Consider the following 16,327-nt stretch of genomic DNA (forward strand, 5'->3'; position numbering starts at 1 on the left):
GGACGTTGCTGGAAGGCAGTCAGCGGTGAGAGCCAGGGGGCATGGGCTCTGGGCAGTGTGCATTCAGGGTGAAATGGGCCTTGCAGAGTCCAGAAGTCGTGTCTTTCCCACAGTCTCCCTCTCCTCCCCTGCAGACAGGTATCTCTATGAGCCAGGAGGGGCTCACGGCCACAAACTGCTCCCAAATTCTATGATTCCGGCTCAGCGACCCAAGAGGAAAGCAATTTTCTCCCAGCTTCGGCTTGAATAAATGGAAGGGCCCGGCTGGCTAAAGAGCCAATCCTCCGACCGTGGAGATGGAGTTACGATGGACAGGCCTGGGTCACTGCCCTTGCCAGGGTCTGGGAGCAGAGTATTCGAATTAGCAGCCACCAAACCAAGTCTTTAAGGGAAGGATGGTTCTCTAGAGCAAAGGAATGGGGTGCTGGGAAAGCCAGAGCCACAGCTGTTCCCCACGTGCTCTGATGAGTGAGCCCAGGGTGTGTGGGATCCCAGAGCACCCAGCTAATAGGTCACAAAGGATGAATAAGTGTGTAGCACCATCCAAGGGCATGATGGGCATTTAAATAGGAGGGTGCAGCTTCAGCCAAGGGCCGGAGGCAGGAAAATGAATGGAGGATCCTGAGGGCAGAGGACAAGTGGGGGGTGTGGCTGAGTTTGGGGGAGCACCAGGGAAGGGGGCTAGAAGGAAAGGTGAACAGAGGCCAGAATTGGGGAAAAGCGGAGATGTCTTGCCCAGGAGCTTGGATGCAGCCCAGTAGGCAGTGGTGAGCCATTGGAGGGCTCTGAGGTGGGAAATGACACTCATACTTGGCCCCTGGGGCTTGGAATCTTGTTTTCTCAGTGGGGAGAAGGCCCATTGCCTTCTGCTGCTAAGTGTAGAGCTCAGCGCAGTGTAGCAGAGTGGTTAAGTGTACAAGTGCGGGAGTCAAGCTGCCCGGGCTTGAATCCCAGCTCTGCCACTTGCTGGCTATGTGATCTTGAGGAGGAGACTTATCCTCCCTGGGCCATGCCTTCCACATCTGTAAAATGGAGACCATACTTTGTCACTCAGAATTAAACACAGAATTGAGAGGCTAGAACGAGGAAATCCGGAAATCATTGTGCAGTGTGTTCAAGGAAGGAAGAAGCAGGCAGGCAGGAGCAGCTGTACATTCATTAGGGAAGTAAAAGCTTACCCATAACCCCCAGTGGACTTCCAGTTATATCCCACTGGGCAGAACTAGCTGCAAGGAAAGCCAGGAATTCAGGGAACAGGATTGTCCTGATTGAGGTAGCCTTAGACCAGGCTTGATCCGTCACCTGGGAAGGAAGGCTGCCTCAAACCAAATCAGGACTGGGTTAGTAAAGAAGGAATGGGTAGCAGTTAATGTGTGTGCCAGTCGACTAATCCCTACCACAGCCGCACGGGATCACTTCTGTGTACGATCCAGACATGTAGTAAGCACCTGGGCTAAGTCACAGGCAGAGCCAGGGGTCAGGCCCCAGCAGTCTGACTCTGAAGCCCGCTTGTAACTGCTCTGCTCTCCTGCTCATGAGGTGCTGTGGGGGAAATCCAGTTACAACTGCCTTTTACTGTAACTGGACACAGAGGGAGGCATTTCTCCCTGATGTGTACTTATCCAAACACGCTGGCCAGCAGGATTTCTGAGTAAGGGGCTTTATGCAAGGACTTTGCAGTTCTGTGGCCTTTTCCCCCACTGCAGATACAGAAAGAAGCCTGTAGCCCAGGCTTTCTCTGCTTCAGAGCAAGGGCCACCATCTGTCCATTTCCTATTGTAGGGAGAAGGAAACCCTATTAGATGCCGGCACCACATGGGGCTCTCTTATGTTGTCTATAATGGGCTTTAGCGTCAGTCCCATTTAACCAAAGGGTCCCATACCTATGAAAAGTGGATGGTGTGTGAGTCATATCTCAAGGCATCAAAACCTATGGCCTAGATGGTCCCAGATTCCTCCCTACTCCACCCAGTTGATTCCCCATGGAAACATTGCCCTTCAGCCTGTCGTCATCCTCTGGCCTCCTCACCCGCCACCGGAACGACAAGTGTGGGAGTTTCAGACCATACAGCAGGGCCTAGGAGTAGAAGTAAGCTGGGCTCCACCTGACTCCTCATGCCCCTCCCTCCCCTTGCAGTGGTATTTCCCCAGGATCTGCTGGAGAAGGGCCTCGAAGCAGACAACTTTGCGATGCTGGGACTCGGAGATGTCGTCATTCCAGGTGACCCTGTCAGGGTGGGGGCCATGGCACAAGGGGTAGAAAATGGTGTTCCCTGGAGCAAGGGGGAGGATGTATTTCAAAACTGACAGTCTTATCTAGTGGGGAAGGAAAAAGGGTTAGGTTGGGCAACTCCAAACTGCAACACTGGGTCAGCCCAGGTTTTGGTGAAAGATTCAACCTCAACACAGATTTATGGGGCACCAGCCCTTTGCCGGGCCCTGAGCTGGGTACTGGGCAGACAGCAGTGGGCAGGCAGCAGTGAGCAAGGCTGTCCCCACGGAGCTTCTAGTGAGACAATCAAGATTAATGTTTAATAACAGACTAGACAGAGACACACTCTGTGAAGAAGCTAATTCTGTGACCAACACACAGAAACCTGACCCCTTTTGCACACACCCACGCATATACACACTCCTTCCCAGTTTTCGCAAGTATTTCAAATGTGCTAGAACTGCCAGAATCCCCTCGCCCTCCCCTCCCTGTGTGTGAGCTCCCATTTACACACACCTGCCTGTGTGTAGGAGCTGGCGTTTGGGCACACCTGTCTGCAAGGGGTACTCATCAGTGTACCTGTATCTCTAGGCATACATCGCCAGGAGGCACCAGCAGCCCAGACTACCACTCGAGAGAATAAAGGCAAATCGAGCTGTCCCTCTGGGGGCAGCTGAAGTGGCTGAGACTTTGGCACCATACGTGTTCCCCAGACCCAGAGTCTTAGAGCATTAGAAGCGGCCCTGGTGCTTGCTTAAAAAAAGAAAGTGTGGAACACATTAAAAGTCAACTTACTTTCCAGCGTAGGACTTGTTGCCTTCGAGTTAATTCCAACTCAGGCGACCCTACAGGACAGTAGAACTGCCCCATAGGGTTTCCTAGGAGTGGCTGGTGGATTCAAACTGCCGACCTTTTGGTTAGCAGCCAACATGCTAAATGACTGCACCACCAGGGCTCCTCCAGTGTAGGAGGTAATAACAATTCTACTAATAACCTGGGATTATGCAGGCACTTCTGTTTGTGGTACTTTCATTTTGTGTTAAGCACATAGGTGAAGCAGGGGTTGTTTTACTGATGAGGAAACTGAGGCTTAGAGAAGTGAAGGAGCTTACAGCTCCCACACTAGTAAGCAACAGGGCCAGGACTGAGACTGGATCTGACTGCAGAGAAGTTAAACAGGTCTACCAGAACTGCTTTTATAACAGTAATAAGAGTAATGATAGTCACAACAGCTGTCATTTGTTAGGCACCTTTTGTGTGCCAAGCATTACACTTAGTGCTTTTTATATCTTTACTACTCCTAGCAGCCCATGAGACAGGGCATTTCCATCTTCCAGATGAGAAACTGAGCTTCAAGAGGTGATTTGATTTGCCAAAGGCCTTGGGTGTTATCATATGGCCTTGAACCCAGACATTTCTAGGTCTTACAGTGCCCTGAGGCAAAGAGACTGGCTCCCCAGGAGGCAGCTCCAGCAGGCAGAAGAAAGTGGTTCCAGAAAAGTGTTCGGCTCATTCTGCAGGGGCGGGCCTGTCACAGGTGCCCTGCAAACAATCCCCCATGTCCTGGCCTTGAGGCATGCACAGGACATGTCTGCAACAATCTCTGTGCAGATCAGTCTGTCGATAGCCAGGCCTTTCAGCATTCATGGTAAATGTAAGTGGATTGAGCCTCGAAGACCCTCGGTGGTGGTCTTCAAAAAAGAATGGGTTGCTGGGCATTGTTTGAGGAGCAGATGAGGTGTCTGGAGTGAAAGCTCTGACCCCTGGATTAGTTGGAGAACAGTTATAGAGTTCAGCCACCAGGGGCCACCGAATTCCTACCGTGTTTCCAGAAAGGTAGCATGTGTCTGTGCCTTCCACCACCCCCATTCACCCTCACACTCTTCACTGAGGGCAGATTCCTTTCCCTTTTTAAAAGTAATCGTATGTTGCCAGTCAGTACTTCTCATCAGCACTGTTTGGATGTTTCTGTTCTTGAACGCCTGCTGTAGCTGGATGAGACTGGGCCACTTCCCTGCCCAAGCCCAAAGACCAGTGAGGGGGACAGACACACAGACAGATGGGGTGTCTGTGCAACAGACAGACACTGAACTGGCTGTCTGGAAGATTCTTAGGCTGCTAGGGTGTCTGGGCTGGGTTTTGAAGTACAAGTAAGAGTGCGTTGGGTGGACAGCCTCTGCAGAGCCTCCTGTCTCCTCATTTCTATTCCTTCTCCCTCCCGCCCATCTTCTGTGCAGCCGTCACAGGGGTTTTTTTCACAATCTATTTAAACTTAAAGTTGTTATCCCACTTAGAACTCTTGCAGTGTGTCCTCTTGCTGTAGGGCCCTGCATGGCTGGTACAGCTCCTGCATCTCCAGCTCTGGGCTGCAACCTTACTAGCCGCCTCTGTCTCTGCCACACCCCCTGAGCCCTCTTCCCTCAGGATCTTTGCACGTGCTGTTCTCTCCCTAGAAGTGTCACTTCCTCAAAGAAGCCCTCCTGGGTCCCATCCCCTAAGACACTTTCCCATGACGTAGGATGTGTCCTTCCACAGTTGTAACCTTACATTTATTTCTGTTACTATTTGATTGTGTGTCTGCCCCCCTGCTGAGCTCTGTGAGAGCAGTGAGTTTGTTCACTCCTGTATTGCCCACAGTGCCTGGTACTTAGTAGGCACCCAGTAAACATTTGGTGGACTGACCTAGTGTGACGCAGTATCCTGCTATGAGATGCTGGATCAGTGTGGTTCCAGCCCAAAGCAAAATCTTGGGACTGTCTTGTTGATGGTGGATACACAGGGTTTCTGCTAACTGGTTGGCAGTGTAAGCCACACCCTTTCCCCTATGACTGCCCATGATTGGGGGCACCGGGTTGGGGACCAAGGCCTGCTCAGGTATGTGTTCACTATCCCGTTCCTCCCTGGCCCAGACAGAACTCTGTCTCCAAGCCACCTTGAGACACTGCCTTCCCTACACCCTGTAACCGCAGCTTTCCCTCTGCAGGGATCTTCATTGCCTTGCTGCTGCGTTTTGACATCAGGTAAGCTACCTGGAACTGGGACCTTCACCCACAGCCCCCGTGAGTCGGGGCTCACCCTGAGCAGGGATTCTCCAGCAGCCTTCCTGGAGCCCAAAGGAGGTACCCCAGGGAGCCAGGCCTTCCACCCCTGCCTGCAGCAGCCTGAGCAATGCTACTTTATCTGCACTTTACATTTTGAAGTTCTAAGTGTTCACCCATTTGAAGAGAGAACCTGGGTCCAAAAAACAAGAATCACAGGCCAAGAGCTTGAACCCCAGAAGGCCCTGGGGACACCCATAGTGCTTCCTCACTGTGTGACTTTGGCAAGTGGCCCGCCTTTTTGAGCCTCATGCTTCTCACCCTTAAATTAATGGTAAACAAGAGTTCCCACTTCAGGATTACCGTGAAAATCTAGGGAGAGAGCGCTGAGCACAGGATGACCTCAGAAGCTTCTCCTGGAAACCCAGCTGATGTCATTCATCACCATTGTTTTTTTATCAGCCTGGGTCAGGTCACCATGTCCCACCATCTGTGCCCTGGCTGTCCCCCACCCTCTCCCTACTCAGACTTTTTTTCAGTCTTTTCTAGAAAATAAGCACAAAGGAGAGGGGGGCAGTGAGCCTGCCACCAGTAGGTGACACCAGCAACTGTGCGCCATTGTTTTATCTTCAGCCAGTACAGTGAAGGGCTTGCTGGGGGCGTGCTTAATTTTGAGGTGGTTTATGAACATTTTTAAATTTTCTCACACTTGGTAATTCCAAAAACAGTCACAAGAAACTACCAACATTATCAAAATCAAGTCTACACATGAAACATAACTTTTCCACACTTGCATACATCTTGGTTATTTCCAGTGTCAATTTGGACCTTCTGGATACATGGGCTGACCTTTGGAAGGGACTGACCTGTTTGTAAGTAGAGACATGTCTGTGCCAGCCAGCTCTACTCCAGGCCATTCTGAGATGATACAAAGATAAACTCACAAGAGTAGAACCCCCAGTGGGGCCACTTGCTGGAGATGGGCTCAGCTGCCACACCCTCAGAAGCAGGATCTCCCACCTAGCCCAGGCTTCCAGGGCAAGCAAGACCTTCCATCAGAGCTAGTTCCCGAACCTGCAGCATCCCCGAGGCAGTCAGTTGTACCGCGGCCTTCACACCAGAAGACCCCTCAGTGTGCTTATAGCTCAGGGCCCCGAAGTACCAGGGCAAGGAGAGAAGGAGGCCAGAGGTTCTCAGTCCACAGCGTTAACTGAATCCATACCACTTTCCGGGCATTGTTCCAGGTGCTGGGGGTATGTGGGGGTCACAGAGCCAGCGTTCTACAGGGAAGGTTGTAATGGGGATGCCACGTGATTCCTCTACTTTGAAGCTAAACCTGGATGCATGCTAGTTAGAATCGCCTCTAGGAAGCCACTGGCATTTTATCCATCAGTGAGCCTCTGTTTAGTACCCACAACAGGCACTGAACTCTCAGATCTGCTACACTTAAAAGTATGAACTTGACTTTGCAGTTTCAGCATTACTGTTTCTCAAAGCATGACTCACCCGATTCACCTCTAGTTTTTCAAAATGTTCTTGGGCCTTACCCCTGACCTATTAGATCAGAATCGCAGAGCTTCCCATGTGATTTGTATGCTGCCTGAAGTCTTAGAGCCACTGTCCCAGGTTATGTCGTTTGATATTCACAACCGCCAGGGAATTGGGCTCATAGTTCACCCACTTTGCAGATGGGTGCACTGAGGCTGAGAGAGAGTGACTTGTCCAAAGGCACATAGCTGAGGGCAGTACCAGAGTGCACTCACCGCCAGGCTCCTAGCCCAGGGTCCTCAGTCACTCTACACAGCCTCAACACCTTCAGAAGGGATGGTGCTCCTGTGGTCCCCACGTCTAACCCTCTCTCCCCCCACATCTTCCCTGCAGTTTGAAGAAGAACACCCACACCTACTTCTACACCAGCTTTGCGGCCTACATCTTCGGCCTGGGCCTTACCATCTCTATCATGCACATCTTCAAGCATGCCCAGGTGAGCAGGACTATACCTGGTACATCAGCAGTGCATTCACTGCCAGTACCAGTAGGTAGGCGGCTGGTCCTTGGGGTCAGAGCAAGCCTGTCTGTGGTTCTCTTGGTTGCTGCAAGGTGGCTGCCACTTCTCCAGGCAGCACATACCTTTCATTGCAGGAAGGAAGCAGCGGCACCAGCCATGCCTGTCACCTTCATCAGAAAGGCAAAAACTGCCAGAACAACCTCAGCAGATTTTTGCCCACTTGTCATGAGCCAGACTGGTTCACATGGCCACCCCAGCTGCCAGACAGTCTAGAATTTGGGTTCTCAGCCTAGGTAGTAGGGGCAGACAAAGAAGAAGGGGGTTGGGGGTAGGCGTTAGATATTTTTGTTCAGTGTCTACCCCTCCATGTGAGAGATGGGGTTCACCAAGGTGAGCACTGAGTGGCTACAGACTGAAGTGGGTGGTGGAAGGATGATGGCCTGGGAGCCATCAGTGCCTCCTGGAGAGGGGAAGACCAGGAGAGGCAAGGAATCAGGTGGACTGAATTGCACTCTGCTGGAAACCCTGGTGGCCTAGTGGTTAAGTACTGTGGCTGCTAACCAAGAGGTCAGCAGTTCGAATCCACTAGGCGCTCGTTGGAAACTCTATGGTGCAGTTCTACTGTGTCCTATAGGGTCGCTATGAGTTGGAATTGACTCGACGGCAGTGGGTTTGTTTTTATTTTATTTGGAAATAATAAGAGCTGCTCTTGGTTAGAGGGCAATGGTGGTTCAGTGGTGGCATTCTCTTCTTCTATGCAGCAGACGTGGGCTCAGTTCCTGGTCAGTGCACCTCATACACAGCTATCACTAGTCTGTCAGCAGAGGCTCACATGTTGCTATGTGCTGAGCAGGTTTCAGTGGAGCGTCCAGTCTAAGACTAAAAAGAAAGGCCTGGCAATCTCTGTCCAAAAATCAGCCAGTGAAAACTCTGTAGGTCCCATTGGGCTGATCAGCAACTGACCGTGGGGATGGCACAGGACCAGGCAGCGTTTAGTTCTCTTGTGCATGGGGTCACCGTGAGTTGGGGGCAACTCTAAGGCAGCAAACAGCTGTTGGTCAAGCACCTCCCAGTGTCAGGCTGTGTGCTCAGTAGTTCACGAGGGGTCTTGTGAACACAGGAGGAAACTGGAGCGCAGGTGTCACGTGGCAAGTACATGGTGGAGCCAGGATTCAAACCGGTGTCTGCGTGAAAACCTGCTTGAGCTCTGAACCGCAGGCCGTGGGAGAGGCAGTGTGGGCTGGAGGCCCGACAGGCCAGATCCAGAGCCCTGGGGGTGAACGCAGATCCACCCGGTTAAGAGCTGTTTGAGCAGGTCGCTGAACCTATGCTTGGTTTCTTCATTAATGAATGAAAACGGGGATAAATAATAATAGCCTTGGGGTTGTTTGAGGATGTAATAAATTAATATAAGTACTTAGAACCGTACCTGCCCCAATTAATATTAGCTGTCGTTGTTATATTCCCTCCCTGCCCTCACCCGCACGAGCCACAGACGAGCTGACTCTGAGTTAATCATAAGAACTGTTTGTTGAGCACCTGCTCTGTGCCACTCTGTGCCATACCCTTGGCTCATTACCACATTTAGCCCTCACAACACCACTGTGATGTAGGTCCTGTTGTTGTGTTATTAGGTGCCATTGAGTTGATTTTCAACACATGGCAACCCCGTGTGACAGAGGAGAACTGCCCCTAGGCTTTCTAGCAGTGAGGTTTTTTTGTTTTTGTTTTTGTTTTTGTTTTTAACCTTTACGGGAGCGGATCACTAAGTCTTTGCCCGCACAAGCCACTAGGTGGGGGTCGAACCACCAACCTTTCGGTTAGAAGCTGAGCACTTACCCCATGGCTTCTTATATAGCATGCTTTTTGTACCGAAGTGTCACAGCAAGATTAGGTAATTGGCCCAGGGTCCCCTAGCCAATAAATGGAACCTCCGTGAATAATGAGTTCCCTTCTCAGGGGCAGTGCATGCAGTGGAGGACATGCACTTGGCAAGAGGGTCACAGAGTGTGATTGGGACTGGATAGGACTGGCTGGGAGGCCTCTGGAGTTCTTTTCTGGGCTCTGAGCCCCACCTTAGATGGCAAGCCCAGAGCCATACTCCTGGCAGCCAGCAGGTGGCGGACTTGCCTTCAGCCCAGGCTAGACTCAGAGGAGGATCCCTTTCCCAGCTCTCATACACTCTGAGACTGGGAGGCTGGGTCTTCTCTTCCTGGGGCAACTGCAGGCCATAGAGAAGAGGACTTCCCTGAGTCACACAGCAAGTCAATGGGGGGCTCCTCTGTAGCCCTGCATTTCTGATGCCCAGCCGCAGGGATGTGCTGCTCCTTAGCAGTGGCCTGACCCATCTCGCCCAGTCATCCCTGGGCATCTCCCTGAAAACCCTTCTTGGGAAGGGAACTGGGGACCCAAGGGGAATCTGCACCATGGGTCCTCCTCCCTCTCCAAGACACAGACAGTCCCAATGCCAGTATTATCTTAGGTAAGGGCCACCTCTGTCAGTGTGACCTTCAACCCATGTTGCCTCTATCAAAAACCTACCCCAATTATGGAATCCAGACTTTCTAGAGCCATTAAGGCCAGATGATCCCCCTGGAACTGCTACCCTGAGAAAATCTGTAAACCTTGAATGGAAACTATCTCCTGAAGTCATCTTTGAACCAAATATTTTAGCTTGATAAGCATTATACTCTTGAGGAATTATTTATATGTGATCACATTGACAACAGCAGCTGAAAAGGACAGATGAGAAGCTTAGAGGGACAGTGAGTTTGTGTTACTGATGGTGAAATATTCAGAAAATATAATTGAGAAAAGCGGCACAACTTGAAGAATGTAACCAGAATCATTGAGGTGTACACGCAGAAGTTGTTGAATTGGTGTATGTTTTGTTGTATATATTTTCACCAAAAATTAAAATTAAAAAACTTTCTAGGGGGCTACAGTCCTCCAGAAAGGCCCTTAGAGATAATCAGGTGTGGCGACTCATTGTACACAAGTAGAAACAAGCCCAGAGAAGAAAGCAGTTCAGCCATTGTCACACAGAAAGTCTGAGACAGGAAAGGAAGCCAGGAGTCCTGACCTCACTGCACTAAGCTGTACATCCCAGACTCTGTCGGCACTGACTTTCTTTGGAAAGGTAGCCTGGGGCCTCGAGAGAAAAGAGAAAAATACAGGCTCATATCCCTCTGATAATACGGACTCACTGTTCCCAAAGGAGCCCTCCCATTGGCCCCTGGAGCCCCTCAAGGGCTGCCCACCCTTGAGTTAAGCAGGTTTTAAGGGAGAGCCTAAGCTTCTACCCACCCCACCCCACCCCCAGGGAAGGCTCTCCATTTTGCCCAACCTGGCCTTGGTAAAGAAGATACCCTGGGTTTAAAGACAAAAGAACCTGGATCTAAATCCAGACAACCATATAACTTAGGCCAGCTCTTTCTCTCTGCTCTGATCCTCAGTTTCCTCATCTTTAAAATGCGATAAGGAGATCTTTCCAGAAATTTAATTTTAATAAGTTCCTTTTATTTTCTATTTGTTTCTGCTTTTGCTTTCATTATTTTTTTCTACATTTTGTTCTTTTCATAGCTTCTTGATTTGAAAGTTTAGATTATTTCAAATTTTTCCTGCCTTCTAATAAACATACTGTTTTAGTTATCTAGTGCTGCTTTAACAGAAATACCCCAAGTGGGAGGCTATAACAAACAGGGATATATTCTCTCAAAGTTCAGAAGGCTAGAGGTCCAAATTCAGGGTGCCAGCTCTAGGTAAAGGATTCCTGTCTCTGTCAGCTCTGGGAAGGGGAAGGTCCTTGTCATCAATCTTCCCCTGGGTCTAGAAGTTTCTCAGCACAGGGAGCTCAGGTCCAAAGGACATGCTCTGCTCCTGACTCTTCTTTCTTGGTGGTAAGAAGTCCCTCTGTCTTCTGCTCACTTCTCCTTTTATCTCTTGTAAGATAAAAGGTGATGTAGGCCACACGCCAGGGAACCTCCCCTTACAGTGGATCAGGCTGAGACCTGAGTAAGGGTGGTGACTTAAGTAAGGGTAATCCATCCCACCCTAATCCAGCCTCATTAACCACAGGCAGAGGTTAGGGTTGACAGCACATCACAAAGTGGAGGATAATCACACAATAATGGAAATTGTGGCCAAATTGACAGATATTTTGGGGGGATACAATTCAATCCATGACAGTATTTAAGGTTATAAATTTTCCTCTGAGTACTACTTTGCTTCCCACAGGCTTGAGTTTGAACCTTTGTCACTATGATTTGTATTCCTCTTGACCCAAAGCCTAGCTTATAGCTCAGGCCGGACACAGTGGGAGAAGCACAGCAGCCCAGGTTCAAATCCCAGCACAACCACTTACAGTGTACCCCTTATGACTGTGGGCAAGTCATTTCCCTTCTCTGAACCTCAGTGACATCATCTGTAAAACCTAGATCCTAATACATAGGGTATTATTCAGGGATAATACCTATAAAGGCACTGGGACTGGGGTACCTATAAAGTGGTGTGCTTACAGCCCTCAGGAAGAGGAAACTACACAAATGTGGGAAGAAAGAAAAGTGCAGGTGGCAGAATCTGCACGTGCAAATGTCTTGCAGCTAGAGGTGACAGGACCAAAAGTAGGCCAGGTTGCCCAGAGCAGGGCACGTCAGGTAAGGTTGGAGAAGGAGGAAGGAGTCGGACCTAATGTGGCTTTCAGGCCATTGGGAGCACTTGGGGCCGCGGCGGGTTGAGCAGTGGAATGATGTCCATCTTTCCGATGCTGCAGAAAGCCTGGGGGGCTTTTAGAGTCCAATCCCAGTTTGACGTTTAGACCTGTGAGGCCTGGGCTGTCGCGTCCTCCCCAACTGTCAGCCTTCCTCCTCTGCAAAAGGAGGGGTTCACAGGGGACATGGAAATGAAGTGAAACACCAGTGGGAGTATTGAGCTCAGGCCCAGCAGTCACTGCTCCACAGACAGGAGCTGTTAGTGTGACCTTTCCTCCAGCCCTCCTGCACCAGGAGTCTCAGCAAAGCCCTGGGGCGAGACCATCTGGCCCAGCAGAGCAGGTGACCAGCTGAGTGACCTTACCACAGGCCCCAGCACGTACTCGTGTAGATCAGCTGTGTCGTCATCATCGTCATCTGACAACAGCATCCCCTGGGGTGTTGGTTAAAATGCAGGTTTCCGTTACCCCAGACCTAGGGAAGCGGTGCCTGGGGGCATAGAGCCCTGGAAGTTGCACATTTTAGCCTGCCATCCCAGGTGATTCAGGTGCTGCCAGCCAGACCTCTGAAAACCAGGGCTCCTGGTTGAAATCCCGTAAGCTTGAGTTTCTTTGGGCTTCTTGCCTTACCCCCCGATGGGAGCAGCCCAGGTCTGGGGACCAGGAGCCACTGGGTCAGGCCCAGCCACCGGCTCACTCTGTGAATTGGGGCTGTTTCCTCTCCCTTTGTCAAGCAGGGTGGTAGCTATGCCCAAGAGAGGGTTGGAGTGATGGGGCACAGCTCTGGCCCCGTGCCTGACCAGCTCGTGTCCTCTGACAGCCTGCCCTCCTATACCTGGTCCCTGCCTGCATCGGCTTTCCTGTCCTGGTGGCGCTGGCCAAAGGAGAAGTGACGGAGATGTTCAGGTAAAGCCAGGTGGGGGCAGATGTTTGCATGGGCGCAGGTGCACCTGCGGGCAGCTAGTGGCGCCTGCAGGCGGTGTTTTTTCACGTCTCCAGGGGAACATTGTTTCCCACCACCAGCCCCACCCTTCACCCTCTCTGCCAGCATGTGGGTGCTTGGCCTGTGGGCACCAGTGGGAACCCTCCCCTGGGCCGGGAGCCAGAGGAGGGCAAGGCCTCAGGGCTCTCTGGGTGGCCCCCGCCCCCAAATGCCAGCTGTGTCTGGAGAAGGGGTGGCTGGTGTAGATTTCTGTCAGGGCTGCCCCGCTGTTGGGAAGCCCTGGATTCCCGACCTAGCCCTGCCACCGTGTGACTTCAGCCGCGTCCCTTCCCTCCCCGAGCTTCAGCTTTCAGGTGTGAGTAATAGGTGGGGCAGGTGGTGGAAAGTGCCCAGATTAGAAGTCATGTGTCAGCCCCAGCTGTGGGGCCTCAGGTACCCCCATCCCCATTCAGGGACTCAGTTCCCCTAGGTATAGGCTGCACAAGAGCCTGCCCCTATGGCTGTGACCCACAGCTAGCTGGTTTCCTTACACACAGGCCCCTGCCCCATGTCCATGGCCACACCTGCCATACCCTATGCAAGCCCCGCCCATACCCCAAGGCCTGCGTGCCACCGACAGGTGTCTGCTCCCCAGCACCACCAACCCCGCCTGCCAGGGACCCAGAAATAGCTGCCAACTGTGATTGAAGCTGCCCACTCAGGGGCCTTCCACCAAGCTTCACCTGCCTGGTCTCTGAAGTGTCCCTCAAACACCCACCAGGGCCTCCTGTGCACCTGGGTGCCCGCTGGGGGGAACCTGTGACTCACCCTCCCCCGTTCCTGCCTCTGCCCTCCCTGCCCTGCCCAGAAGCCCCAGGCTCCCAACCTGCCTGCTGCACCTCCTGGCCTGGCAGAGCCCTGCAGCCTTGGAGGCAAGTCAGGCCAAGTCGGGAGAGGTGAACTTTGGGGCAGGCCTGGGGGGCTTTTAGGGCAGGGATGGGACCTGAGCCTGGTGCCTACCCCTCCCGCACCCTCTGGCTCACTTCCAGTCTCAGCCTACCCCTACCCTGTGGGGTCACGGCCCAGTCCTGTTGGGTCCTTATCAGGTCAAGCTTTGAAAACCACCCCCCCCACCCAGGCAGTTAGAACAGAGGGTGCTCCTTTCACCCTCCTTATGCTTGGCTTTCCTAAATGTTCTGCCATATAGGCACCTGGCCCCACCTGCCTGCCTCCCAGCCGAGAGGTTCTTAGGGTGAGGTGACAGAGCAGATGGTCTCTCTTTCTGTCCCTCTCTCTTCCCTGATTTCCCACCTCATCCTTTGTTTGGCTTTTCCCTTTTAGTGGCTCTCCACTTTTGTCCTGCATTTATTTACTGTAAAATAGGTAACATCCTTCACAGTTCTCAGCTGGGAGAGGGAGAACCCCCCGGCTTTGTCCTTGCCTAGTTGGGAGCATTCTCAGAGGACTCTGGGTCTTGTTTCTCCACTGGATAGTGTATCTTAGAGATACTTCGGCCACACACATGCACCCAGAGCCTCCTTGTTTCCACAACTGTTCAGTGTGCTTTTATATAGGTGCATCTTTTCCTTTTCTTCTCCACATTAACACCAGCTTCTTCCCAAAAAGTCTGAAAGTGCAGAGAGAGAAACAGATGCACTCTGCACCCTGCACCTGGGAAAGGCAGTCTCGCTCCATCCTCCCCTTAGTCCTCCATCTCTGTCTCTCTGTCTCTGTCTCTCACACAGCTACGAGTCCTCGGCGGAAATCTTGCCTCATACCCCAAGGCTCACCCACTTCCCCACAGTCTCGGGCTCCCCAGCCAGCCTGGCCGACTCCATGCAGCAGAAGCTAGCTGGCCCTCGCCGCCGGCGCCCGCAGATTCCCAGCGCCATGTAATGCCCGGCGGGTGCCCACCTGCCCGCTTCCCCCCACCTGCCCCAGGGCCCAAGGTAGGGCAGCCCTCCAGCCCCAGTATACAGGGCAGGGAGCAATCCCAAGGGGTGGCCGGAGACAGCTCCTCCACAGCCACCAGGCAGTCACTGCACCCAGGCAGAGGGCAGGGAGCAGAGCAACCCAACCTCAGTGTCCTTGTCAATAACGTGGGGCTCACATGAGAGAGTGGATGTGGACAGCCCTGTGCCACAGTGGTTGTTGCTACTCGCTGTGTGTGTGTGTGTGCGCACGCGCACACATGTATAACCTTGAGCAAGTCACTTTCCTCCTTGGGAGCCTCTCTTCATCTATAAGTGGGCACATTCCTGCCCCATGGGGCTGCTCTGATGAGGAAATGTATGTATTGTCTTTGACATGAACTCAGGAGCTCAGTAAATGAAGCCCATAATGATAGCTAAGCCAGGGTGTTCACCTTCAACAGTAGCACCTGGCCACTTGCCAGCAGAGCAGTACCCCTGCCAGGGCTGAGCTGTGTGACTTCCGCCATGTGCTCTGGGAGGCAGCCCATCTCACACGGCCTCAGCCTGGCTGCCCCTTTCCGCTGTCTCCAGCAGAAGGTTCAAGAAGCTTGAAGTTGGTCACCACAAGCCCACGCCCAACGTCTCCTCCACTTGCCACTGCCCTTGATTCCTCTTGGCACCACTGGGCACAGAGAAAGCAGAACTGCCTGGCTGAGGAGGGCACGTGATGGGGCGGGGTCCAGTATTAGAAGGTGCTGGGCCATGGACGCAGGCCTGGTCTTCCTCGTGTGCCCAGGGCTTTCTTGGGGGTGCGGGGAAACAAAGACTCTGCTCTCCCCTCCTCTAAATGGGTGGCTTTTACTGTTCTATTTTTTTGACCAGCTATGAGGAGTCAAATCCTAAGAATCCAGCTGCAGTGACAAAATCCAAAGAAGGAGCAGAGGCGTCAAAGGAGACAGAGAAGAAGGAGAAATGATGCCGGTGTTGCCTGACCCTCGAAGGACCGGCCGGACCAGACAAGCTGGGGATGAACGCCACAGGCCTGCAGGGCAGAGGGCACAGGAGGCCGGCAGCTCCAGGAGAGGGCCGGGGCTTCTGGCCTCTGATTCCCTCTCCCCTCCTCTGGCCTTCCTCTGCCCCTCCCCATCCTCTGCAGGCAAAGCAAGCCCTCAGCCCCCCACCCCCACCCTGGGCATCAGGTGGCCGGAAAAGTGGGTCTGATTTTTAGATTTTTGTATTGTGGACTGACTTTGTCTCACATTAAAATCCCTCCCATTGCCGGGGCAGGTACTGCGCTCCTGGGAGGGTTCTCTGCGGAAGCATCCAGCATCTGGCATTGGCTTTGACGGATCTCACCCTCCTACCCAGGAACTTTTCTGCAAGCCCGTTCCTGGGTAGTATAGGGTCCCCCAACCTGGGGTGAGGCCCTGACCTCTGGGCCCCTCCATCCTGAGTGCTTACCCCAGTGCCAGTTCCTGCTCAGCACTGCAGGAACGCCCTTGGGCCAGCAGAGGGGGCCCACAAGC

General features: G+C 52.5%; 1 protein-coding gene across 6 annotated transcripts in view; it reads left to right on the plus strand.

The window, feature by feature from the left end:
- The window catches only part of HM13 (histocompatibility minor 13), a 42,680-nt gene extending 26,560 nt beyond the window's left edge, over window positions 1–16,120 (plus strand). For 2 of the 6 annotated variants that reach the window (XM_064275924.1, XM_064275928.1), the window contains exons 8-13: window positions 2,138–2,221; window positions 5,196–5,232; window positions 7,132–7,234; window positions 12,787–12,872; window positions 14,634–14,780; window positions 15,684–16,120. In XM_064275924.1, the coding sequence (XP_064131994.1) occupies window positions 2,138–2,221; window positions 5,196–5,232; window positions 7,132–7,234; window positions 12,787–12,872; window positions 14,634–14,780; window positions 15,684–15,777 (551 nt within the window). In that variant the 3' untranslated portion in view covers window positions 15,778–16,120. Of the gene's footprint in view, window positions 1–2,137; window positions 2,222–5,195; window positions 5,233–7,131; window positions 7,235–12,703; window positions 12,873–14,633; window positions 14,838–15,683 lie in introns of those variants that run through there. The other 4 variants (XR_010319240.1, XM_064275926.1, XM_064275927.1 and 1 more) reach the window with 4 other exon arrangements.
- Window positions 16,121–16,327: the final 207 nt, after the last annotated feature.

Source organism: Loxodonta africana, chromosome 24 (assembly GCF_030014295.1).
Source record: "Loxodonta africana isolate mLoxAfr1 chromosome 24, mLoxAfr1.hap2, whole genome shotgun sequence".
Lineage (NCBI taxonomy): Eukaryota > Metazoa > Chordata > Mammalia > Proboscidea > Elephantidae > Loxodonta > Loxodonta africana.